The 26,979-nt window shown below is 36.8% G+C and overlaps 2 protein-coding genes across 3 annotated transcripts in view; one reads left to right on the forward strand and one right to left on the reverse strand.

Annotated features, from left to right (window-relative positions):
* Positions 1 to 19,097, reverse strand: part of LOC134657440 (ABC transporter G family member 23) — a 134,860-nt gene extending 115,763 nt beyond the window's left edge. The window contains exon 1 of one of the 2 annotated variants that reach the window (XM_063512990.1): positions 18,898 to 19,097. In XM_063512990.1, coding sequence (XP_063369060.1) covers positions 18,898 to 18,904 — 7 coding nt within the window. In that variant the 5' untranslated portion in view covers positions 18,905 to 19,097. Of the gene's footprint in view, positions 1 to 18,893 lie in introns of both variants that reach the window. The other variant, XM_063512992.1, reaches the window with a different exon arrangement.
* LOC134657522 (small ribosomal subunit protein bS18m) overlaps positions 1 to 26,979 on the forward strand; it is a 268,775-nt gene that overhangs the window by 232,394 nt on the left and 9,402 nt on the right. The window lies entirely within an intron of this gene.

Genomic DNA, 26,979 nt, shown 5'->3' on the forward strand with positions numbered 1-26,979 from the left:
CAAATTGTACTGGTAACCATGGTAACCATGGTTTAACCCAGTTAACCCCGGGTTAGTGAATGGTGCAAGTGGCCCTTAAGATGAAAGTGCAGGACCCGCGCAGAATCGGCTTTTCATACAAACGTTGTCCTCATTTTCCTCTAATTTAACATTATTGAAAATATGGGGCATTATCTATGAAAAGGGGCATTATTGTCGATGGCGCTTACGCCGCACAGCGTCGCGCGGCATTGTATCTATATCGGAACATCGTTAATAATGGCGTAAGCGCCATCGACAATAAGGTCCCTTTTTATAGATAACGTCACATATATTGACACAATTCGTTGTACCAAACTACAAACTATTTTATTGAGATTAAACCTTTTAACTTTCACATTAATTAAGATTAATAATTAATTAATTAATTATTAATCTCTCTGCTTTGCCTTAAGGTTGACTGCTAGAGAATGCTTTTGGCATTAAGTCCGCCTTTTGTACGATAAGTTTTTCTTTTGTGCAATAAAGATTAAATGAATAAATAAATAATTATGTTGTTATTAATACTGGCCGCATGTAGCAATATGAACTAAACTATAGTTCATTGAACCGTTTTCGTAACCAAAGTGCTTGGATATAATTGGTCGACGAAACTTCGGATGTTGACCAATCACGATTGACTGCCTGTCAGGATGTCTCTAGGTAAATTTGATTGGCAATTTGCACATAATATATATACTTGGTCAACCAGATCTTGACAGTAGAAAAAGGCGGCAAATTCGGGATATCGTCCCATATAAAATTTTAATTTCGCGCCTTTTTTTACTGACAAGATTTGGTTGACCAGCTATAACGATATTTCGGTAATAATTGGGTACTTTCCTGTACTTAAAATAAATTATTTCACACCGTGCACGAAATAAAACACCAGCCAGCCTATTATGGATAGCTTTATCCATCATTATCCACGTGATAAAATAACTGTCACTGTTTAACACCGTGGGAAAGAAAGTGACGGACACCGTTTTATCACGCTGTCACGTAGACAAGAACGACCATCATATCCGTACAGGTAATTCTTAGAAAAACGTAGATAGAATTTATTTTGATACACAATTTCTATTTAATAAATCAGATAGAAATATAAAAAGTAGGCGAGTTGACCGTGACGTCACTACACACGTTTTCATATAGATTCCATATTGGATAATCGTTTTGACTGTTCTAAAAAACCGGCCAAGTGCGAGTCGGACTCGCGCACGGAGGGTTCCGCACCATCAACAAAAAATAGAGCAAAACAAGCAAAAAAACGGTCACCCATCCAAGTACTGACCCCGCCCGACGTTGCTTAACTTCGGTCAAAAATCACGATTGTTGTATGGGAGCCCCACTTAAATCTTTATTTTATTCTGTTTTTAGTATTTGTTGTTATAGCGGCAACAGAAATACATCATCTGTGAAAATTTCAACTGTCTAGCTATCACGGTTCGTGAGATACAGCCTGGTGACAGACGGACGGACGGACGGACGGACGGACAGCGGAGTCTTAGTAATAGGGTCCCGTTTTTACCCTTTGGGTACGGAACCCTAAAAAGAAGCTGATTTGACTAGTAGCAAAGTACCCAATTATCAAATCAGAGGTCATGTGTTCGAAATTCGAACCCCGGGTCTGTATTCGAATTTTATAAATTGAACTAAATTTGATAACGAGACTCGAGGTCTCCAAACGTCAAATGGGAAACCTCTTATTAACAATAGGTATACAACATATGTCTGAATTGGTTAAGTTGCGATTGGCGTTTTCCATGTTTTCTATCAGTTCATCGATCGATTAGATTCGATTGTCATCTTGGCTATTCCCCCGTATGGGCCGTTTTCGAGATTTCGACTTCTGTCGAGTTCTAGTTCGAGTGTATTATTTATGATGTCATTATGATTTTTGACATCAATCACAGATCATCTCAATATTCCCGATCATATAGACGATTTGGAGAGACGAAGTGCAAAAACACCAGACTGTCCTTTTCAATATAGTATAAACCAAAGTCGCTTCTGACTGTCTGTCTGTCTGTATGTATGCTTAGATCTTTAAAACTACGCAACGGATTTTGATGCGGTTTTTTTTTAATAGATAGAGTGATTCAAGAGGAAGGTTTATGTATAATTTGTTAACCCGTGCGAAGCCGGGGTGGGTCGCTAGTTGGATAATAAACGCAATATATTTCTGTGGCCACATTAGATGAAACCATGCTTTATCTTATCTTTATCACGTGACAAAGGCGATCTTTCGATTCTTACATTACTTACTTTTACCATCAAAGAGAATAGTATAGAGGGGTCCTTTAATAGTCACAGTAAATTTACTGTCATCTGTCGACACACGATTAAAACTCAATATGAAAATGTATAAAACTATCAAAAAAATATATATGTATGGATAAATCATTTTATTATTTTTATATCATTTCGACCCATGTTCTTTCACTGATACCTACCTGTGTTAATTTTTTTAAATATGAAACGATGTCATCAACGCCATCTAGCCGAGCATAGCCAAAGCTGTGTGCGCCATCTATCCGAGAACGACTTTTTCTCGATTTCCGAGGCACGTTTTTTCCTGAGACTTTATTCATCTTATACGGAATTACATAATTGTCTTTGCTACCATCCAGGGATCGGAACCGGTTTTTTGCAAAAACTTAGAAATAACCATATTTTTCGAATTATTTTATACTCGAAATGTAGGACTCAGTTGTGGTTTTAGGTTACGACTTCGTATTATTAGATTGCTCAATTAGAAATGAAGTAATTAGCAAAAAACGAAAAAATACCGTTTCCGTTCCCATACAAAAAATACCGGTATCCGATCCCTGCTACCATCTATTGAATTTGTAGTAAAAAACCTGTCAAACAGGAAGCAAGTGCATCTAAAAAAAGAAAGTATCGAGATGCACCATGCACCGTCGCATTCCGGAGCCGGAGGGCAATGACCCCGCTCTAGGCTCTATGGCTGCGAAACCATCGACAAGACATATAAGTACATAATATCTGGGAGACCGAGCTTTGGTCGGAAAAGATACAAAAACTCAAAAATCCGCGTTTTCCCAGAGGTAAGTCATAGCTAGATCGACATTTCGCCCCCGAAAACCCCCATATAGCAAATTTCATTGAAATCGTCAGAGCCGTTTCCGAGATTCTCAAAATATATATACATATAAATAAATAAATATACAAGAATTGCTCGTTTAAAGGTATAAGACATTTTACCTTTGATATAGAATTGTATACGATGGCAAAACCATAAACTCATTTCAACGCATGTGATGTTAAGAGGAAAATACGGCCCTCTTCTTCATACAAACGTAATCCCCATTTTCCTCCCTGGATATTAACTATATAGAAGAAATACGCAATTAGATGTACTACTTATATTAACCATAACTATGCCCCTTCGTTAAACTTTATTAATTTTATAAATTAGGAGCGGAAAACGAATTCCATAAGTCCACATTTCAATGCTTCTAACTACTATTAACAATTTAATTTTCGAAAAAAAAACAAAGGAGCATGGCATTGATATATTATTAAATTATGTCAAAATACTGTTAATATCCAGAGAGGAAAATGGGGACTACGTTTGTATGAAAAGGCGGTCGTCCCCTTTCGTCCTAGTAAGGTATTCGATTTAGCAAAGTAATTTTGAAATATAATTTGTATAGCCAAATACGCCAACCAGTTACAGTAATAAAAAGTGTAATACATCAATTTACAACCGCAAATTAGACCATTTCATATTAATATGCGAAGGGAAATTATAATACCCTAAATAATTAGCAAGTTTAACATTAATGAGCGGAAAATGTAATAAATTTGGCGTTAAATTGTAGTCAGATTGTCATTAGAAACTTTTTCCACGCGTTTACAAGTCAAACAGGCCAATACGGACGAACACTGATATCAACATGACATCAGTTATCGTGCATTACGCTCTTACTTATCCGTACATGTGTTGGCGCGGGCGAGACGCAGGATAAGTAGGATAACTCAATAAGATAATTCAAATATCATTCTGATATCAGTGTAGTTTCGAATTGGCCTGACGGTGTCATTAAAAACGGTTTCTAGACGTTTAGGTACACGTTAATGGTCGAGCTTGTGATTGCATGATTATACGAACTAGAATTTATTTAGGTAAGTATAAAATTAACCTAACAGTTGAATAAATCTTGTTAGGGTTCCGTAGCCAAATGGCAAAAAACGGAACCCTTATAGATTCGGCATGTCTGTCTGTCTGTCCGTCTGTCTGTCCGTCCGTATGTCACAGCCACTTTTCTCCGAAACTATAAGAACTATACTGTTGAAACTTGGTAAGTAGATGTATTCTCTGAACCGCATTAAGATTTTCACACAAAAATGGAAAAAAACCAATAAATTTTTGGGGGTCCCCATACTTCGAACTGAAACTCAAAAATTTTTTTTTCATCAAACCCATACGTGTGGGGTATCTATGGATAGGTCTTCAAAAATGATATTGAGGTTTCTAATATCATTTTTTTCTAAACTGAATAGTTTGCGCGAGAGACACTTCCAAAGTGGTAAAATGTGTGTCCCCCCCCCCCCCTGTAACTTCTAAAATAAGAGAATGATAAAACTAAAAAAAATATATGATGTACATTACCATGTAAACTTCCACCAAAAATTGGTTTGAACGAGATCTAGTAAGTAGTTTTTTTTTATACGTCATAAATCGCCTAAATACGGAACCCTTCATGGGCGAGTCCGACTCGCACTTGGCCGCTTTTTTTTAATATTGTCTTCGGTAACCGAAGTAAAACTATTAAAACGGATTATATCGCGTATATTGAATTTAATCTACATCCCGACGTTTCGAACCCTTTACAGCAGCGTTCGTGGTCAACGGGTGATTGAGGAAAAATTACACTGTGCAAATCTACCCACTTACAAAATAATGAACCATCATAAACTATAAATTTTAAGACTTCCCCACACCCTCACTTTTTCCTCAATCACCCGTTGACCACGAACGCTGTAAAGGGTTCGAAACGTCGGGATGTAGATTAAATTCAATATACGCTATATAATCCGTTTTAATAGTTTTATTTCATAAATAATGTTTTGTTTAAACCTAAACGCGATCAAAAATATCAAGATCAACACAATGCCTATTATACTAAACATATTATAAATGCTAAAGTATTGTCTCTATTAAAATAATTCAACAAATAACTATTATTAGCCCCTAGATAGTAAAAACTTATTAATATAACACCTCAAACAAATACCTACATACTTACCAAATATAACTCAAAGGCAATCGGCCGCCCGTACTCCTAGCGAGGACCGATTGACCCTCACCTAATATCAGTATGATTAAAAAAAACCGGCCAAGTGTGAGTCGGACTCGCGCACGGAGGGTTCCGCACCATCAACAAAAAATAGAGCAAAACAAGCAAAAAAATGGTCACCCATCCAAGTACTGACCCCGCCCGACGTTGCTTAACTTCGGTCAAAAATCACGTTTGTTGTATGGGAGCCCCACTTAAATCTTTATTTTATTCTGTTTTTAGTATTTGTTGTTATAGCGGCAACAGAAATACATCATCTGTGAAAATTTCAACTGTCTAGCTATCACGGTTCGTGAGAATCGTGAGATACAGCCTGGTGACAGACGGACGGACGGACGGACAGCGGAGTCTTAGTAATAGGGTCCCGGTTTTACCCTTTGGGTACGGAACCCTAATAACCTTACGAAAATCCTGAAAGGTAACGGTTTTAGTTTTAAAACTAATGATAATATGACAAACATTAGGTTTAACCTTCTTGGGAAACAAAGAGGGACTCTATACAATCATCATCATCATTCGAACGACTATGAGGAATATGGATTACCTGAGAGTTTCTTTCATTTTTTGCCATTTTTATTCATTGTGACCTTTTTTGCAACTTTTGTGTTATTTCTAGTCAGGATCGCGAGCCCTTATAGGAGAAAAAAGTGTCCTAAAATTTCCATACATTTTTCAAACTTTCCTTTTTGTTACCGCCATAAAAAGTATATGGGGAAATGGTAACACAATAGGAAAAAGACTCTGGGACATTTTTTTATCCCATTAGGATCGAAAGAGCTCGTGCTGATTCTGAGTAGAAATAACACAAAAGTGGCAAGAAAGGTAAAAAATGGCAAAAAATAAAACAAACGCTGACCTATGTAATTGATTGATTTAATAAAAAGGAATTGAACACGTTTACAAAGATTTATATTCTATATTTATGGTGGATATTGATTGAGTCGAGGAGACACTTGCATTTGTGCGAGCAAGATTTGGTTTGTTCCTAATACGTTCCTGCCTCGCTCGCACCAAGACTGACGAAAATCGTCTCTAACATTTCAAAATCTTCGTCGATATTAAAATATGCTTATAACGGGTTACCAAAGGCAAGTGCGAATACATCGATTTATGTAATTAAGTTTCTGTTGGCGCTGTTGCGTCGCTCGGAAGCGGCCGTTCCGTCCGTGCGAAACGTGTTCCAATAATTGCAGTCTTTCCCAACTGCACTACACTCGTATGCTGGTCTTTAGTGTTGAATCTTTGGTATAGACTAGCTATATTCAATCTTTTTTTTTTCTATTTTTATAGGTAAAAATTACGGTTTTGCCTTGTGGCCCCGGGCACGGATAAGGGCTTGTGCACAAATCACGAGAGGTTCGATAGGAGAGGGGGGTCACGAAAAAATCACGACAGCTCACGTTGGGGGAGGGGGGGTATAAGGAGACCTCTCGTGTATTTTTCTACAGTGAACGAAACTAAGAAAAAATACCTACCACATGAGTATATAAGTACTTTTTCTCGGCTTCGTCAAACATAAATCTTCACTCCGCATTTAAAATAGAGAGTCTATTTTACTAAATTTTGGAGCGCGTATCTTAAAATTAGGTAGAATGAAAAAAAAAAACAAAATAATACACGTAAGGTTATGTGGTTCCGCCAAAAACCTCACCAAATATCATCAAGGGGGAGGGGGGGTCAAAAAGTAGCCGAAAACACCTCGCGTCATTTGTGCACAACCCCTTATATAATAGTTCTCGGGGGTTCGCAAGGTTATAATGTATCGGCACTCCGATATATCTGACGGCGACTGTACCAACCAGCAAACTTAGAGCCCGTACCACGAGTCACTGACAGTGTCAAAACTGACATAAACGCCATCGAGAACGTAATATATTTTCTATACATCTCGTTCGCACTAATATGCGAGTACGAGCGAGATGCATATAAAGTAAATTACGTTCTCGATGGCGTTTATGTCAGTGCCAAACTGGTGGTAGCCACACTGGACCTCAAACTGCAATACCGTACACGTGACTAGCTCACGTGTCAGTTGGGAAACATTCCAACCAGTTTCGTACCTCGTCGACACAACTAACTAACCTATCCTAAACCTTATCGCTACGGCATAAGATCTATCTATAGTCAATGTTGTACCACGTTACATAAGGAGCTGTTTGAGCCGCAAATATTACCGCTTGTTGACATGATTCCGACAGAATGTTTATACTTTACTAGGCAAAGAGTAAAATAATATATTTACTAGGTTTGACCGCGACTTCGTCTGCGTGTGATGATGATTAATAAAACCTATCCTATTCGTTTGTGCCTGCAATACTGCCAGTGGGCACCCAAATGTTTAAAGGAAACTTAACTTTATTAATTTTAATTAAGATTTAATCTCCAATAATCATACATTTTGAGATGTGGTCGTATAGCAGACAGGGGACGCTATGTTCTTCCCCGGGACTCAAACGATCTCAATACCAATTTACACTTTTAACAAGCAGAAACGCCTGCGAACGATGCTATTAACTCAATAACAATTTTCGTCTAAATCGGTTCAGCGGTTAAGATTGATTTCCCATACAAAATACTTCTAAAGACTTTTACTATAATGGTTTGCGGGGTTTGCGGATAACCTAGCAATTGTTTCTTTAGGGTTCCGTGGCCAAAATGGCAAAAACCACGGGCAAAACGCACGGCCTTAAGGGGCCCACTGATTACCAGTCCGCCGGACGATATCGGCCTGTCAGTTGTTCGGAGCTGTCAACTTTTTGTTCACAACAACGTCCGGCGGACTGTTAATCAGTGGGCTCCTTTATACACGTAGTTTAGTCATGTTTTTCTTAAGTACCCTGTGAAAAAAAATCATTTATTCAGGAGAAATATGACAACTAAAATCTTCTGAGGATGGACCAAAAAGAAAAACGAAACACTACATAATATATAAATGAATTGGAAAACGTTGTTTAGTGCGACATAAAATAGTATAAATAAAATAAAATGGAACTATAAAATTTGCCATGTAAGCAAGCATTTTACGTCAAAAAAGTGATAGTTCCGTAGGAAGTTGCGCCCTCATTAAACAAAGTCGCTTCCCGCTGTCTGTCTGTCTGTCTGTAATCGTATGTATGCTTAGATTTTTAAAACTACGCAACGGATAATGATGCGGTTTATTTTAATAGATAGAGTGATTCAAGAGGAAGGTTTATGTATAATTTGTTAACCCGTGCGAAGCCGGGGCGGGTCGCTAGTTTTCTACAATTTCATGTCGGACTAAACATCGAACACATACAATTTTAATTTTTCTAGTTAACGTGAAAAATCATAAAACGAGTTTCAATTACGTATTGGTAAGTAGTGCATATCCTCTTTGGTCCCCTGACACATTAAACATAATTATTATGATTCATGCAACGTCTATTATTAGGTAAGCCCTGACTGCCAATTTATCAAAAGCTTGTAACTTGTAATACAAGTGGAAGTCCCTTTCTAACAAAAGCTGTCAAAAAGTGACTTCCACTTGTATTACAAGTTACAAGCTTTTGATAAACAGGGCACTGGTCTCGTTAATTGTTATAGAAAAATAATAAATTAAATACAAGTTTTTGGCAAAAAAAAACATTTTTGGTACAAGTTTTTATTGCTGACTGTACTTTTCTTACTACAGGAATATTATTCATTTAACCTTTATAATAAAAGAAAAAACCTTACAGTACAACTGGCGGACTTAAAGCCATAAGGCATTCTCTACCACTCAACCTAAGAAGTCGTGGAAGGTATTGGGCCTCATAATTCTCTTTCCGCACATACTCTACAGTTCGTTTTTTTAAGCAAATATTAGAAATAAGGTAAACAATCTTGACGTGTCTTTTTATTGAAAAACACGTTTTAAAAATAAATAATGGCAAATATGTTACAATTATGAATCTAATACGATCATTTATATTCTTCTGCTTTCAAAAGTAATAGTTACTGATTAAAAAAAACGTTTTTCAATTAAAAGACATGTCAACATCGCTTACCTTCTTTCTAATCTGCCAACGCGCTACCCTTTTTTGGAAGAAATAAATCCTACTTAGTTCTCGGTTTTACATTATTGATTTCAGCGCCATCTTTCGATACATTTAGGCATTAAAGTGATGTTCATCAAGTTAGAGTCCGTGCGGAAAGAGAAGAGTCGTGGAGTGTATGGGGCCCAATACATTCCACGACTCTTCTCTTTCCGCACAGACTCAAGCATGTAAACGGTTCGATGTTCAATCGGTTAGTATTCCAAACACCTGCGAGTCGGTTTTCGAGTTTCTAGCCATCGAACAACCGGTATTCAGTTTACGACCTTATTATGTATAAAAACCGTAGGTAATGACTTCAAAATCAAACCAAACCGATCGACCGATTTGATCAGAAAAGAAATGTATGTTTAAAACTTAAAAATGAGCGCGATCTCGCCAACAAACTGCAATCGCAGTTTGACGAGAAATATAAATTGTTGTGTACTTTGTAATAAAAAAATAAATAAAAAAAATGGCGTTAATCTCCAATTTAATCACCAATTGAGTCGCTTATTTTCAAACTCGGGTAAATTAATCTGTCAGATTATGCTATTTATATTTAAAATTATGCTATTTATATTTAAAGTTATGCTATTTATATTTAAAAAGATATTTTGCTGAGAGGGTCGAATGGGTTTACCCGAGTTTGAAGTTAAGAGAGACAATTTTAGATTTATAGTGTATTTGACCTCTCAAAATAAATAAAAAATGCCCCCAAACGCGAATACATTGTATACTAGCGTCACCAATTGGTATTGTTGCGTCCGCACCTCCATTTTCCCGGTAATTCGGTCATAATCGGCAGTCTAATTCGGCGAGCCAAATTGGCGTTTACTACGTCCACACCACCTAATTTGATCAGACAATTTCATCAGATTGGCGAAAAATTGTTGCGGTCTGGACTGGGCTTTAACTGTGATGTATACTTGGTCAACCAGATCTTGACAGTAGAAAAAGGCGGCAAATTTGAAATTTGGAGGCGCGAAGGGATATCGTCCCATAGAAAATTTGAATTTCGCGCCTTTTTTTACTGACAAGATTTGGTTGACCAGCTATAGGTGGGTACATATAGTTTTGGTCAAACCAAATTGTCAGTAAATAATAACAAAAAAAAACTATAGGTACTCATCTTTTTCTCTGGGTGCTAGTGCTAGTACTAGTGTAAGACAAAGATAATATGATTCCCTCTGTCTATGTTTGAAAATTGAAATGAGACAGTCCTTTGACAAACTATAGATAGGTATACATTTCATAGACATTTCTTTTTCTAAATTTAATCGAATAAATAATCTAACAATGATAATAATCGATTAATTTTTCTATTCGTGTTGTAGTATGAATGACTTATAGCCATCTTATAGCTATATTAAGAATGTTCAGTTCAGTTCACAATCCTATAGTTGACACTTAACATTGACTCGTCATTGGCGGTTGTCACGCGAATCGCCGACCTCGCCCTTTGACTCTTCGTGTAGCAGCCATCATCAACGTACTTACTTACACAGTCAGGTGGATCATTTGTAACTACTTTGAGATTTTACTGTGGTTGAAAGGATAGGTATTAATTTCATTAATGATGTTGGTGTCACGAACCTAGAGAATAAACTGGATCGAGTACACGGGCCAAAAAGTGTGTCCACATGAGAAGTCAAACCAGAGCCTTGCATCTCGTTCTAATTAGGGTGACCATAAGTCATATGTATGTGGGATATTAGGATAAGTTTAAATGTATAGTTTGGCCAAAAATTTTTCTCATTCGTGCATAGTCGTAGAGAATCATACTGTCTTTTCCCTATGCTAGTATAAATGCTCCAGAAAAGGAATGGATATAGATTTTTTTCTCTTCTGTAAAACGCTTCACACAACCTTACTAAAGTGGTATCCAGACAAGACAATTTTTCGCCAATCTGATGAAATTCTCCAATCGAATCAGCAGGTGCAGACACATAAATGCCAATTTTCATAGTAATTATCTATGGAATGCAAATTTCCTGATCAAATCGACTGATTTGATCAGTCCCGTCTGGATACCACTTTAATTAAGTAAGTCAGTTATAAAAGCTGTTACAGATGGGATGAGCGTATTGGATCGCGATCATTGTTATACTTGGTCAACCAGATCTTGACAGTAGAAAAAGGGCGGCAAATTTGAAAAATTTAGGCGCGAAGGGATATCGTCCCATAGAAAATTTGAATTTCGCGCCTTTTTTTAATGACAAGATTTGGTTGACCAGCTATAATTGTGACGAAGGTGGTCCGCCGTACGTCCATTAAAAACACAGCTATATGTGAGAGCGAGACAGATGTCCAGGGTCGCGGACCGGTATACCCGTCTATTACAGTTTTTAACTAAGGCGCTTGTCACTAAGATAAGCATATTAGAGTTAGATCAAAGAGAATTCTAAATTCTCTTTAGCCCCCTCTAGACTATGTGCGTGAATCGCGGCTTCGCGCCGCGAATTGCGCACGGGTGTGGAGGGCCCTTTTGGTTCACTATTTATGCTCTTAATAATTTTACAAACTACCTATCACTATCAATATCATACTCATGGTGTGTTCATATACGTGATGGCTTCCCTTTTCCACACTTCAGCTATTCATTAAGCGTAAGCGTCATCGTACTCATCGTAGATCTGTGATTGCAACAAAATTTTCAAATTTGCCGCCTTTGTCTACAGACGGAAATGTGTGTTCAGTCTATATAGAATCGATTACATATATGTAAATAGTTTGAACCAACGTTTCAGTAATTAAATATTATGTTTAAATCACATAAATATGAATCTGTAATGTTTAAGGACTTTGGATTTAAATTTTGGCAATTATATAGCTCTCATTACGTCACTCAAATAATTAAACATGCCGAAATAAAGATATACCTATTTATGTAAACTTTTTTTACATTAAGTATGTAATAATAATTCTGCAAGATCGATCCACATCGTGCCGACATCATAGTCACCCTAATGAGTTTGACAATATCGTTTTGTATTTTTATCGTAAAATTGAATAATTGTGACTTACCTGTGAAAAGATATTCCACAATCAGCATAGCTTTCACTTCTACAACCCCTCACACAACATTTTTTTAACCATTTTTTTTAATATTTTACGAATAAATTCTGAGCGGCGCCATTTACGTATTTTGAAAATACACGAAAAGTTTGGGATACCAATTCATATTCAAAGTTACTACGATTTCTACCATGTTAAATTTAAATGCTTGATTTATTGTGCGCATGTTTGGTTTAATCAGTTAATAATATTGACATCATAATTATTTACAAATTACTTAAAAGTTATCAGAACTGTAATCTGAATATAGCACTAAAATTGTATAAGAAGGTAATTAATTTCAGTAGTATATTGATATGATTTCTACCACAGTGGTATCTTTTTAACATTGGCAACATGTGCGAGTGAGACACAGGGCTCTGGTTTTTCTATCTCAAGTGGACCGTTTTCTCTAGTCTGGTACGAACAACTTTCTGTCTCGGTGATAAGGTTCAAATTAGTATGGCAAAAAAAGTGACAGTTCCCTCCAGTTTAAAACATTATAACTTCATGGTTGGTGTAAAGTGTTATTTTATGGAACTTGCTCTATGTAAACGAACCGCCATATTGAAATTGTCAAAAAATATGAATTACCTGTATATTAGTGACTTTTGTTTACATAGCAAATTCCATTATTCCATAGAAAGACACTTTAGGTATAACGGTATGATTAACATTGTCAAATATCCAGTATCCAGTACATTGCTACTCACATATCTATATGTCAGTAGCAATGTAAAGCAATCTAAAGTAATGGTATAGTTCGTTTTTTTTTAGCATTAGAAATAAGTTAAACAATCTTGACGTGTCTTTTTATTGAAAAACACGTTTTAAAAATAAATAATGGCAAATATGTAACAATTATGAATCTAATACGATCATTTATAGTCTTCTGCTTTCATAAGTAATAGTTACTGATTTTTAAAAAGCGTTTTTCAATTAAAAGATATGTCAAGATCGGTTAACTTCTTTCTAATGCTAAAAAAACGAACTATAGGAAACGAACAAAAAGCAGCAATGTACCTCTACATCGAACAACGATGAAAATGCAAACAAAACAGTTCCACAGATAAGATATAAATTGCACGCGATTTTCGAACAATTCAAACGTAGTGTTGCTTACCCGCGATTTTTCATTTTTTTCGCCTTTTTCTACTGACAAGATTTGCTTGGCCAACTATACGTATAAATAAAGTGTCATTCTATGGAACTTGCTAACTATGTAAACAAGTCACTAGTAAATTGACATTCAGAGACAATTTTAATATGTGACGTTATCTATGAAAAGGGACCTTATTGTCGATGGCGCTTACGCTTCATGAACGATGCTCCGATATAAATAGAATGCCGCGCGACGCTGTGCGACGTAAGCGCCATGCACAATAAGGTCCCTTTTCATAGATAATGCCCCATATGGCGGTTTGTTTACACAATTAGCAAGTTCCATAGAATGACACTTTAATTGTATACATATTTTTGTTTGCGAATTTAATGGTTTTCCTAAAGTAAGTAACTATACTAACTATGTTATCTAAGCATATGAACACCGGGAAAACCAGGTACTACTTAAATTCGAGGCATGTAACGCGATCGCTTTCTCAGATATGTTTGCTGAAACACTTTGTAAGCACAGCTGGGGCCCGATTCGACTTTAGAAAGTTACAGGTGACGTGGCTTATGGTGTTTATAACTACCATAGGTACCTACCGCTACTTTTTTCACAGGTGGATATGTCACGTCACGGCCAAAGAGTTATAAAAGTACCTATAGCTAATAATAATTTGTATTAAGGATTAAAGTAAGTAATAGTAAAACTTCGTCACATGATTATATTAATTTATGGTAGACTTGTTACGTAACCTTGTGGCAACTTACAAAGTCAAATGGGGCCCCGTATGCAAGAAGTATGATTATTCACCAATATGTAAAAAAATATTTTAGGTAGGTATCTAATACTTTTAGCGCTGGTGGCCTAGCGGTAAGAGCGTGCTACTTGCAATGCGGAGGTCGCGGGTTCAAACCTTGGCTCGTACCCGATGAGTTCTTCGGAACTTATGTACGAAATATATCTCTTGATATTTACCAGTCGCTTTTCGGTGAAGGAAAACATTGTGAGGAAACCGGACTAATCCCAATACGGGCCTAGTTTACCCTCTGGGTTGAAGGTCAGATGGCAGTCGCATTCGTAAAAACTAGTGCCTATGCCTATTCTTGGGATTAGTTGCCAAGCCCCAGGTTCCTGTGAGCCGTGGCAAATGCCGGAATAACGCGAGGAAGATGATGATGATCTAATATGTACTTTAAACTTACAAAGCTACTTTTGGTAATAAAGACATAAACGGGATTCGAACTTAACACACATAGGTATGCGGTATTTTTTTTACAGTGTTAAAACTGTCGTATAAGCTAACTTTGAAGCGACTTAAATAGAACAAAGTGAGGTAGTGTCACTGTTAGTATTAACGTCATATTTTTCGTAGAAATTTGAATATGACACTGGCACACTTTGTCTTTATGACATTGGCACATTATAAATGCCATGGAGTGTTAGCTTTATCCGACTCTAACGTTCTTAATTGTATTAAGTTATAGTAGGGTCTCTAAATTGTTTCCCAAATAGTATTAAGTCATAATGTATTGTTTGCCCGCATTTTCGTTAGTCATAAATTCATTTGGATCAGAAACGCGTCACTTTTCAGGATTACCATAAAACAAACCTAACCTAACCTGAAAAGTTAACGGTTTCAGTTTTATGACTAATGATATATATGACAAACAATACATTATGACTTAAAACTTTATGGGAAACAAAGGGACCCCGTTATAGTAATATGCCTGATCTGGCAATAGCATCTCCCAGCGACTTCGGCAATTTAAAATCCTTTGCTTCTTTAAATGTTTATGATACAAGCCTTAAAAAATAAATCGTTAACTTCTATATATGTCTACAGAAAAGACGCCGGCCGTTTTTGACCCCTCCACTATATTTGAAGGTGAAATGTATGGCATCCAATACATTCTACGACTCTTCTCTTTCCGCACAGACTCTATCTTCAATGATTTAGGTTAAGGCTTGCCTGCCAGTATTTAATAACGCGATTTAAAAAAGATAGGAAATCTTTCAATAAAAATGATTCATCAAGAACGCTGATTGCCTGTGCATTGTCAAGTGCATCTAATGATTGCTAATAATCATTACGGAATGTAGCAATTAGTAGGTAGGTACCTACTGGACGTAAGCAAGAACGAATAGGAATACAATGTGTGCATTGATTTTTTACGTAAAAGGGTATTATTTTGCTATTGGCTGTATGGAATGCATGGTGGGGGTGGGGGAACCATAGTGCATTTCTTTAGGTACAGTAGAATCCGTTTATTATGACTCCGCTTATCCTGACCAACCGCTTACTATGACGTAACTGTGCGAAGTTTGGTTTTCATATAAAATTCTTTGTGAGAAATTCGGATAAGATGATTTCGCTTATAGTGACAAATCGCTTACTATGCCGGGACAACGCGAGGAAGATGACAGTGACAAGGTACGAAATGATTCGGAAATTAAATTCTTTGACTGTACTTAGGTACTCAATGTAACAATGAAGCTGCTATAATCGTGCTATTTTGCTAATAGGAATATGTCGGGATTTGATTAATCAATAGTAATTTATACTTGGTCAACCAGATCATGACAGTAGAAAAAGGCGGCAAATTTGAAAAATGTAGGCGCAAGGGATATTGTCCCATAGAAAATTTGAATTTCGCGCCTTTTTTTACTGACAAGATTTGGTTGACCAGCTATAGTTGTGTAATATTTGCTATTAGGTACCTCGCCCTAGTAAAGAACCTATTAGAACGAGACTAATTCTATGGCCATTTCAGTTCAGGATAACTGAAAGCATTACACGATTAAATGAAATAGGTTAAAGCCAGAACGATAAGGAACATATCAAGGCAGTTTAGTATTTGGTTGGTTAACTAATAAATATACCCGAAGATGTAAGAACACATTGTTTACTCGTACATCTGTTGCAAGATCTCTAATGGTAGTAATGGTACATTACATACCTAGGGAGGTGAATTCGTGAATGCTCCAGATCGCAGGTGTTTGTGGCCCGAACCGAAGGTGAGGACCATAAATATGCGATCTGGGGCTTTATGAAATTACCACCCGTGGTTTGTATAAAGTTTTACGTCTTGCCTTGGCCAGGAAATCCCACTTACGGGTCTAGGGTGACGTAAAAGATTTATTTTTATTTTATTAATATATATTGTTGGTCAAACCAATTTGTCAGTAAACAATGATAATATTATATAACAATAGATAGGCTATACTCATACTTGAGGAGCACAAAAAATACTTCCATATTTATTTCTGTGCCTACGAAGAAATCTATTATTTTTGATTAATTTACTCATTCTATCCATCTTTGTCACACTCGTTGTTAAACACAAGCTCGTCTCTTTCTCTTTCGGTGTGCACATTTCTCGTTTGTCCAGCCGCGACTAAAGGCAATTTGTCCAATTAATCCAATTTGTCACAAGGTAAGCGCTTCCATTTTGGAACGCCTATAACCTATCTTGAATTATAAATCATTGTCAGTAAATAAGAACAAAAAAAACCATCCTTCACTAAACTCATCCTTTTCTTTTGGGTGCTAGTACTAGTGTAAGACAAAGATAGTATAATTCTCTCTGTCTATGTTTGAGACAGTCCTTTGACAAACTATATTTACTTTATTGTCACCATCGCGGTATAAAGAACAGGATTGTTTATCAATTAGATGCTGTTGGCTGTATAAGTAAATATCTGAACCATTGTATACCCTTAAAATTAAAAAAAAAACCTAGAACTTCTTTCTCACTCAGAGTAGCAAATTCCATATATTTCTCCTTAAATGTTGTATAATGAACTAACATTAATAAAATATGTATATTAGGTATAATTAATACAGCACACATACATAATTTGGCGTCACACGTACGCTGCGTGCGTTGGAACGTTACCAGTTTACCGCCAAATCAAGTTTTTCTTGACATTAAGCGTTTTTGAATGACGCAAGCAAACGCCCCATGAAAAACGTCACAAAATTAAAAAGTTGTTTTAACAGACGAACTAAAATTTTATTTACGGCCGACTTTTTAATTATTTAACTCGTGAATCATGATGAGTACCTATCGTATTTATCAATGGAATAAATAAATCCTATCAGTCTATTTAACTGGGGACTGAATAAATCGCCTCTTAGCAATATCAGCTGACAAACAAATTTTGTCAGTAACAGAAAGCTAAAAAAAATACTCCTTCCTTTGGGGTTTATAATATGTATTAGCATAAGAAAAAGACAGTATGATTCTTTCAGTCTTTGCTATACTGAAAAGCGTCTCCCAAAATATGTATATCTTGTTTATCATCATCATCATCATCCTCCATCCATCAACATCCATATGAATAACATCTCATCAACATCAATTTATAGAGGATAGAGGTTGCCCTACTATTTAACGTAAGTTTCTTGGCGATTTCTTGTTTGACGCTTTGTCTTGCCGGTATTTGACTTATTTTCTTCTTTCTAATCTAAATAATATAAAACAAGATAGAGACAACACTGATTTAAACTTTCACGATTTTTACACATTATTAAATTATACAACGGGACTTAATCGCGTATCTAAGTTTTAAGATTTACCTCCGACGTTTCGAGGACGGCGTTGTCCCCGTGGTCTCGGGCCACGGGGACACCGCCGTCCTCGAAACGTCGGAGGTAAATCTTAAAACTTAGATACGCGATTAAGTCCCGTTGTATAATTTAATAATAAGATAGAGACACTTCTAATACTTCTATTGACAATAGTTTTTATATAAAATGTCCATACAAATATTCCCTTTGCTCTTGGTTGTGCATAATTTTACACCAGCAGCTACAAAGCACGTAAAGTGACGTGTGTAAAACCAAATGACGAACATCTCAAATAGGTACCTACCTACTTACAAAAGAAAGCAAAATGTTTTGCGACTATTGACTCTCATTCGATATTGTAATTGACCAAAAGGTATAAGATGAGAAGCATTTGCTTTCCTCGAATTTACATTAGGTGTTTTATTAGATAAAACACGCGGTCAACCTGTCCTAAGCCCGGAACCAAAGTAACACGGTAAAGAACCCATCTACGTAAGCCTCATTCACACAACGGGCCACTTTCACCGCACGACCTTGATTTCTTACTCCGTACATCGTAACTCGAGATTTTTGTCACTGGACAATCAAAACTTTTACTTTTCAACACTTTCAAAATCGCACCGCAGTGCATAAACCACGTTATCGATTATATAAATGAATATTATGAGTACGGAACTTGCATAAGTGACTTGTTTGTTAATGCGTTTATTAATTAGTTGTTAGGTACATTCGATTTCACAAGAATGTAATCCTTTGAAAAATTCCATCGATTCTATAACTCACCAGTCATGAAGGTATCCAGAAAAACGCCTCTTGATGTAAAAATAAATGTCACCAAAAACAGCACAAGTCGAAATTCGAAATTCAAAAATGAAATACGTCACTGTCACTTTTCGCGCGCAAACACGACACAGATAATCGATTGGGGGGATTAAAAAAATATAATTTGAATATATCTCGGGTGCGCGCGCTGCGTGCCGCGGCTCCACCGGTTATGAGGCGATTTCTTGTTTACACACACAAGAAACGTGAAACCACTTACGACTACCCGGTCATAGGAAAACGCGGTGCGGCGGAGTGCATTTCCGCATTTTGACTGGGTGTTTCTAAATGGTCGTCTAATATTGTACCAACAACTGGCTAGTTGGGTTTTGCAAGCTTTTCGCAATTGTGGGTAGGCGTAGGTAGGTAGGTAAATAAAACTAAGCTGTTAGCAGTCAGCATAGCTAAAGACGAATGGATGAAACACAAATATCTCCAAACCGGTTCCCCACAATTAGCTTCAAGCTCCACAAGGCTCAACCTTTATCTTCTTCGGTCACACATTAATAATGTGACATTATGTATTCTATTCTTCAAAAAGTGGATCTTGAGGATCATCGTAAGAGACACTGATTTAAACTTTCACGATTTTTACACATCGGGACTTCATCGCATCATCGTAGTCCACACAAACTTGTCTCCGTTATACCAAACTTACCTAAAGTAAAGTTAGACTAAGAAAAGTCTGCAACGATTTTGATAGCATAGGGGCTGTCCATAAATTACGTCATATATTTTCATTTTCATTTATTTACTGCAATCCATGGTACATATAGGTGTTATAATCATTTAAATTGTAACAGCATGGACCCTGAATAGGGTATAGCATGATAATCTTAAAAACTAAATACTTAAAATTACCTTAAAACATAACATAACATAATTTTGATTTCTACACTGAATAATCCAAATATATTTCCGATGACATTACAATACATTATCAATTAAAATAATAATAATAATAGTGTCAATTCATTTATAATAATAATTCATTTAATTCTCAGTCGTATCACTATTGTCAGATGCCATAAATTCTTGATAAGAATAAAATGATTTAGCAATTAACCATGATTTGAGTTTATTTCGAAATATATTATAAGTTTCAACGTCTTTAATAGAATCAGGGATTTTGTTATATATTTTTATCGACTGGTAATGGGGCCCGTTTTTATACATAGTTAATTTAGGTTCAGGAAGAACTAGTTGTTTATTTCGTCGCGCGCTTTTAACATACTGGAAGTTGGATATGTGTTTTCTTACAAATAGTCCAACCTCCAGTATGTAAATACATGGTAAGGTTAGAATCTTTAGGTCAATAAAGTGTGGTCGGCAGCTTTCTGGGTGTCGGATGTTTGCTATAACGCGTACGCATTTTTTTTGTGCTATAAATAGATCTTCGACGTCTGTGCTATTCCCCCATAAAACTACCCCATACCGCAACCATGCATAGGCATATGCGTAATATGCCGAAATTGCACATTCCACGTTTGTGTTTCTTTTTAATACACTTAACACAAACAAAAAACGTGATAATTTGTTCCTGACCTCTTCAATATGCGTTTTCCAATTTAAACTCGTGTCAATGTTTAATCCTAATAGTTTGAAAGAGCTAACCTCTTCGATGCCAAGTTCTTTTGATGTTGCCGATAAATCTAAATCTTCTTTTTGGTACGGGTGAAATTGGATTAATTTGGTTTTGCTCATATTAAGTTCCAAGCTGTGTTCAGTTAACCAGTTCGTAATTTCTGTTAAGGTTTCGTTGATATCGCTCTGAAAGTTATGGTTATTAGGGCTTCTAAACAAGAGGGACACATCATCCGCGAACAAGACAACAATTTTTGACGATTGTTGACCCCCCCTCCCCCTAAAATCATCCAAAAATCATGCTTCGAATGACCCCGTTTCCTCCTACGTCTTGCTACCATCATCCGATGTCCAGACCCCCCCCCCTAATTTGAAATGACGTAATTTATGAATAGCCCCATACGCAGTGCAAGTGTTATTTCATACGTCATAATTTCATAGACGTCTGACGTTTAAAATAACACTTGCACTGCGTGTGCTATCAAAATGTTTGCAGACATTTCTTGGTTCAACTCTAACTGTATGGGTTCCAGTCCCAGTTACAAATCTTGAATCTGAAATCACATAAGAACAGACTTAAAGCAAAATCCCGTTTAGCAAACTCCAAATAAAGCTTTCTCTTGTGAGATAACCTGCAGTGAACTTAAAGCTAGCTGCTAGAATGCTAATGTAGGTAGTTTACAGAGCTTACACAACTATTAATATTTTTATCTAATTCCTACATCTTCTAGTCTAGATAGATGTCTATCCTAACTTTTTAACCGACTTCAAAATCTAAAAGGAGGAGGTTATCAATTCGGTTGTATGTTTTTTATTTTTTTTATTTTTTTTTTTATGTTTGTTACTCCATATCTCCGTCATTGCTGGACCGATTTTGAAAAATTTTTTTTTGATTGTAAGTATATGCTTTAGATATGAGCGCCGCGCCGGCGCGCCGCCGCCGCCGACGAACCGCCGCCGCCGACGAAATTTTCGCGCCGCCGCCGCCTACGCTGCCCTATCGGCGTGGCATCGGCGTGACCTTGGTAGTTACTATCTACTTTCAGAGGTTTCAGAACCAGATAATATTATATTCAATCGAGTTTAGATGTTTAACGGCGCCACTTCGAATAGTTTATAGGCATTCAAAAGGTATTTTAGGCCCATATAATTCAAAAATATCGAAGGTTATGCAAATTTATCTGTCTAGTAACCGCGCTACTAGTCTTGGGGAAACGAAATTATTTAATATCAATTTAAACATCAATATACTCGTAATAAACATACTGATTTTCTTCCATTTTTATTGTGGAACGTTCTACATTACAATTTATAGATTGTATATACACTAGACATGTCAATCACAATGAAAAAATTACCTGTGATCAACTCTGGCTAACGTGAGACTCGAACCCACATCTTTGGATTATCGACCCAATGCATAACTAATTTTGCCAGCTATTAACCATCCGTAATTTACCGCGAATTTAACCATTGCAAGCATGATTAAACGTCTTTAAAAGGTTTAAAAAGGGGCTAATTTTGAGATATTAATGGTTTCCACGTCCAAATGTCCGGCCGTTGGCTTCGCACGGAAGGGCGTCGGAATCGGGTCTTATTTAAACTGGCCACTGTCAAATTTCAAGCTTTGCTCTCTCGCAGCTCAGTCTTTGGCCTTGCATCGCTTGCATGGAAGTAAGCCGCTATATTAACCTGTAAGTTTTTTGCCCTGTTTGGAGCTCAACTTTCGGCCTCTTTTAAAACGCTTGAACATTGGTCCTTGTCTGATCTTAGCTCCATTGCAGCTCGGCCTTTGGCGTCGCACGAATGCGCCCGCAGGAAAGCTCCAGATCTTTAACACTATGGCTTCGGTCTTTATCGGCCTTCGCCCTCGCTCTGCTCTCTTGTAGCTCGGCCTCGCACAGAAGCGCGCCGCAATCAGCGCTCCAGGCGTTTGGCCGACAGCCAAGCTCACACTTGGCGTTCGATTCTTAGCTGTATGCTTACCTGCAGCTCATCCTCTGGCCTCGCATTGGAAGGCGTCGAAATCAAGTCTTCGGTGTTACATGGAGCTCGGCCTTGGGCCCCACTTTTTGACATAAATCGGTTTTGTTGGGTCGATATTGGTTAATGACGGAGCTCGATTTTCTTTGGACTGTCGACAAGACGTTTCCCTGATACAGTATATCCGCAATTTTTAACTTAGCACAAAAGATAAGGGCCTCGCTAAGATCTTCCGGCCAGAACCTCGCCAAGATTAAGACCGCCTATCCACAGTTTATACGATATAAAACTTTTTTCGTACCATTATTCAATAAATTATCCTTGAAAAAAGAAAAAAGCATTTATTTTATAACTTTCTTACAGCAAAAACATGTTTTTCGGTAACATTTTCGTTTGAATCGTTTTTTTCATTAATCGAAGGTGTTTCAAGGCCACGCCGCCGATTCGCCGCCGCCGCCGACCAATTCGCGCTCATATCTAATATGCATACAGATTGGTCCCGTTTTTGTCAAAACCCAGTTCTGATGATGGGATCCATGAGGAATCGAGGGAACTCCTCAAATCTTAAAGGCATACATATAGTGATTTTTGTGTTTTTATCAACAAATCAAGCATATACATTCAGAAACGTGACATTTGATGAAGTGGAACTGCTGATGATGATCAGAACAGAACTCTTCAACGACGCATAGTTCATGTTTGGCGATTTGTCCTCTTCGTTATGTTTGTTAAGCAAGTTAAGTTTTTAAGCCACATTTTTGTCATGCTCGAGTTCTGATGATGGGATCCATGAGGAATCGAGGGAACTCCTCAAATCTTAAAGGCATACATATAGTGATTTTTGTGTTTTTATCAACAAATCAAGCATATACATTCAGAAACGTGACATTTGATGAAGTGGAACTGCTGATGATGATCAGAACAGAACTCTTCAACGACGCATAGTTCATGTTTGGCGATTTGTCCTCTTCGTTATGTTTGTTAAGCAAGTTAAGTTTTTAAGCCACATTTTTGTCATGCTCGAGTTCTGATGATGGGATCCATGAGGAATCGAGGGAACTCCTCAAATCTTAAAGGTGTGCGTATAGAGATTTTTGTATTTTCATCAGAAAATCAAGCATTTTTATTAAAAACTGTCGCATTTGATGAAGTGGACCTGCTGATGATGATCAGAACAGAACTCTTCAACGACCCATAGTTCACGTTTGGCGATTTGTCCTCTTCGTTATGTTTGTTAAGCAAGTTTCGTTTTTAAGCCACATTTCTGTCAAGCTCGAGTTCTGATGATGAGATCCATAAGGAATCGAGGGAACTCCTCAAATCTTAAAGGCATACATATAGTGATTGTTGTGTTTTAATCAACAAATCAAGCATATACATTTAAAAAGTAACATTTGAGGAAGTGTACTGCTGATGATGACCAGAACGAAACTCTTTAACGACGCATAGCTCGCGTTTGGCGATTTTTTCTTTTCGTTATGTTTGTTAAGCAAGTTAGGTTTTTAAGCCATATTTATGTCAAGCTCAAGTTCTGAACATGGGATCCATGAGAAATCGAGGGAACTCCTCAAATCTTAAAGGCACACGTATAGAATTTTCTGTATTTTCATCATAAAATAAAGCATTAACATTAAAAACTATCGCATTTGATGAACTGGAACTGCTGATGATGATCAGAACAGAACTCTTCAACGACGCATAGTACATGTTTGGTGATTTCGAATTTCGACTTTGACTTGGACTGGGACCCGGACTCAGATCCAGATCCGGACTCGTACCCAGATCCGGTTCGGACCCGGACCCGGACCTGGACTCGGATTCGGACTCGGACCTGGACTAGACCCGGACTCGGACCCGGACTCGGACACAGACCCGGACCTTGACCAGGAAAACCACTATGATACCTAAACTAAATAAACCACTATGATTACCTACCATAAAATGTAGGTATAAAGTATGATGAGGCCAAACCCCTCCCGCTCAAATCCCCGTACACCGCACCGCATGCGCCGTTAAGTGGGTTAGGTTAGGTTTGAACTGCTATCCTCACAGAACCGAACAAAAGTGGGTTAGGTTAGAACTGCGAGCCTTACAGACACGAAATGCTTCCTTTTCTACATAGCGCACCATCTACAATAATCTTTCACCGGGCCGCATAGAAGTCGGTTTTTTTTTCTTAAAAATTATAATTAATATATATTTATTTTTGGCATGGGTTCTTACATGCAGGGATCGGATACCGGTATTTTTTGTATGGGAACGGAAACGGTATTTTTTCGTTATTTGCTAATTACTTCATTTCTAATTGGGCAATCTAATAATACGAAGTCGTAACCTAAAAACACAATTGAGTCCTACATTTCAAGTATAAAATAATTAAAAAAATATGGTTATTTCTAAGTTTTTGCAAAAAACCGGTTCCGATCTCTGCTTACATGTGTCACGCCAGCGGGCGCAGCATTAGGTCTAGCACATGATTGGCGCGACAGTATCTCGCGGCGAGATAGATGGTGACAAGCGATAAGAATGCGATCGTGCTACCGCCGCAGAATGGGTATTGTTATAGGTAGGTGACATTGAAGAGCTGATAAAATATATTTTTTTTTTCGGCACGTTTTTGACGTCTCCAACTTGGCAAGTCCCTCGGACTCCCCTATCCTCAACCTTACTGTACATTACTTACTGATATGCAGAATTAGGCAGAATAACAGAATGATATAGGCGTATTTGAGGATAATTACATGGACACAGACACACATCATTCGGTTCTCGTATGCTATTTTATTTTTATTGTCATTTTCTTACTTAATGAATGTTTTAATTAGGTACACAGGATTTTGACTCTTGGAGACCCTATACATCTCTGAGGATAATTTGATTAACTACTATATATTTGTAATCTTTTAGTTATGATGACACTTAGAGACATTTACATCTCTAAATAATTTTAGATTATAGTTTTGTATCTTTGTGTTCTTTTTTTTCAATGCTATTGTTATAGCGTTTTTTTTTGTAATTCGACATTTAGAGACTTTATACATCTCTATGTAATACTTTAGTTTGATTTTATATTTGCGGCTTAGAAAGTTGTATTTTATAATTGTAGATGTGTTTTTTTTTTGCTGTATGTAAATTCCATGTTGACGTGTAAAAGTGCCCTTGTGGCCTATTTGCTGAATAAATGTTGATGTTTGATGTTTGATGTTTGATTTATGTAAAAATATGACACGTAAATAATAGTAACTTTAATTTAAGTATAGTGACGTTCTCATGAAAAAGGTACCACCTAGTCGCTTGCCAATAAGGACGCTCTGACAGGTTATTCCTATAAGGATACGAGCAAATTTCGTCCTTATGGTAAGCGATAATGTGGTACCTTTTGCTTGAGAGCGTCACTTAAGTAGGTAATATGGGTAAGAAAGAACGTCGTAAAATTAGCTAATTGACATTCCCATCATTGTTCTACGAATCATCAGAAGCAGTTCATTACAATTAAATATGACACCGTTACATTTATCCTCAGTTAAGGAAAACGATATTATTTAATTTAGGTACTTTCTATTGTTTTACGAATGCTTGATGGCCTTGCCTATAATTGAATTAATCTTAAGTAAGTAACCTACTACTTGAAATAAGAAATGTACTTGTTTTTATTAGTGAAATTTATGAAGCAGCGTAAAACTAGGTAGACTATAATAGTAGTTTATGCAACAGTGATATAATAAGGGTTCTTAAAATTCAAGGGTCGAAGTTACAAAACGAGACGTAGTCGAGTTTTGTAAAAAAAGACCCGAGAATTTTAAGAACCAATTATGAGCTGTTGCATACATTACTTTTTCTATGACAGCTGCAGCAAAAAAAAAGAGTTATTATTAAAAAAAAAGAGTTATTATTTAAAAAAAATTGAGTTATTATTTAAAAAAAAAAAGAGTTATTATTGTAAATGAAAACATACCTCTTTCAATCAAGATGATCGGAACTTGTATCTTTAAAAAAAATAAAGCAGTTGTATTATACTCATAAGATGACTGCAAGCAGTCATCTTATGAGCCTATAGACAAATCATTCAAATGACATTGCTTTAGATATCACTGTCAGTCATTTAATTGACACATTTAAGTGCTGGAGTAGAAAAAGTCTATTTTTTTATTCGCTAGACTAAAATGACATTCCATAGTATGAAATGACACATGATGTTAATACTATGAAATGTCATTTTAGTCTACCAAATAATAAAAATAGACTTTAGGTAGTCGTCTAAGTTGTAAACTTCAAATTAGACGACTATACCTAGTCTACCTACCTATTTTCTTGCGTTTTATACCTACCTTATTTCTCCATAGTCCATTACTCCCATCATAAAGGCCACCAACGCACTTACAATACCTCAGAAGTTGCGACCGTCTATGTCGATTCGTCTGCTCGTTTACCTCCTATATCATAACAAATCCATCTGTTTACCCTACCCCTACCCTA

The sequence above is a fragment of the Cydia amplana genome, chromosome 20 (genome assembly GCF_948474715.1).
Source record: "Cydia amplana chromosome 20, ilCydAmpl1.1, whole genome shotgun sequence".
NCBI lineage: Eukaryota > Metazoa > Arthropoda > Insecta > Lepidoptera > Tortricidae > Cydia > Cydia amplana.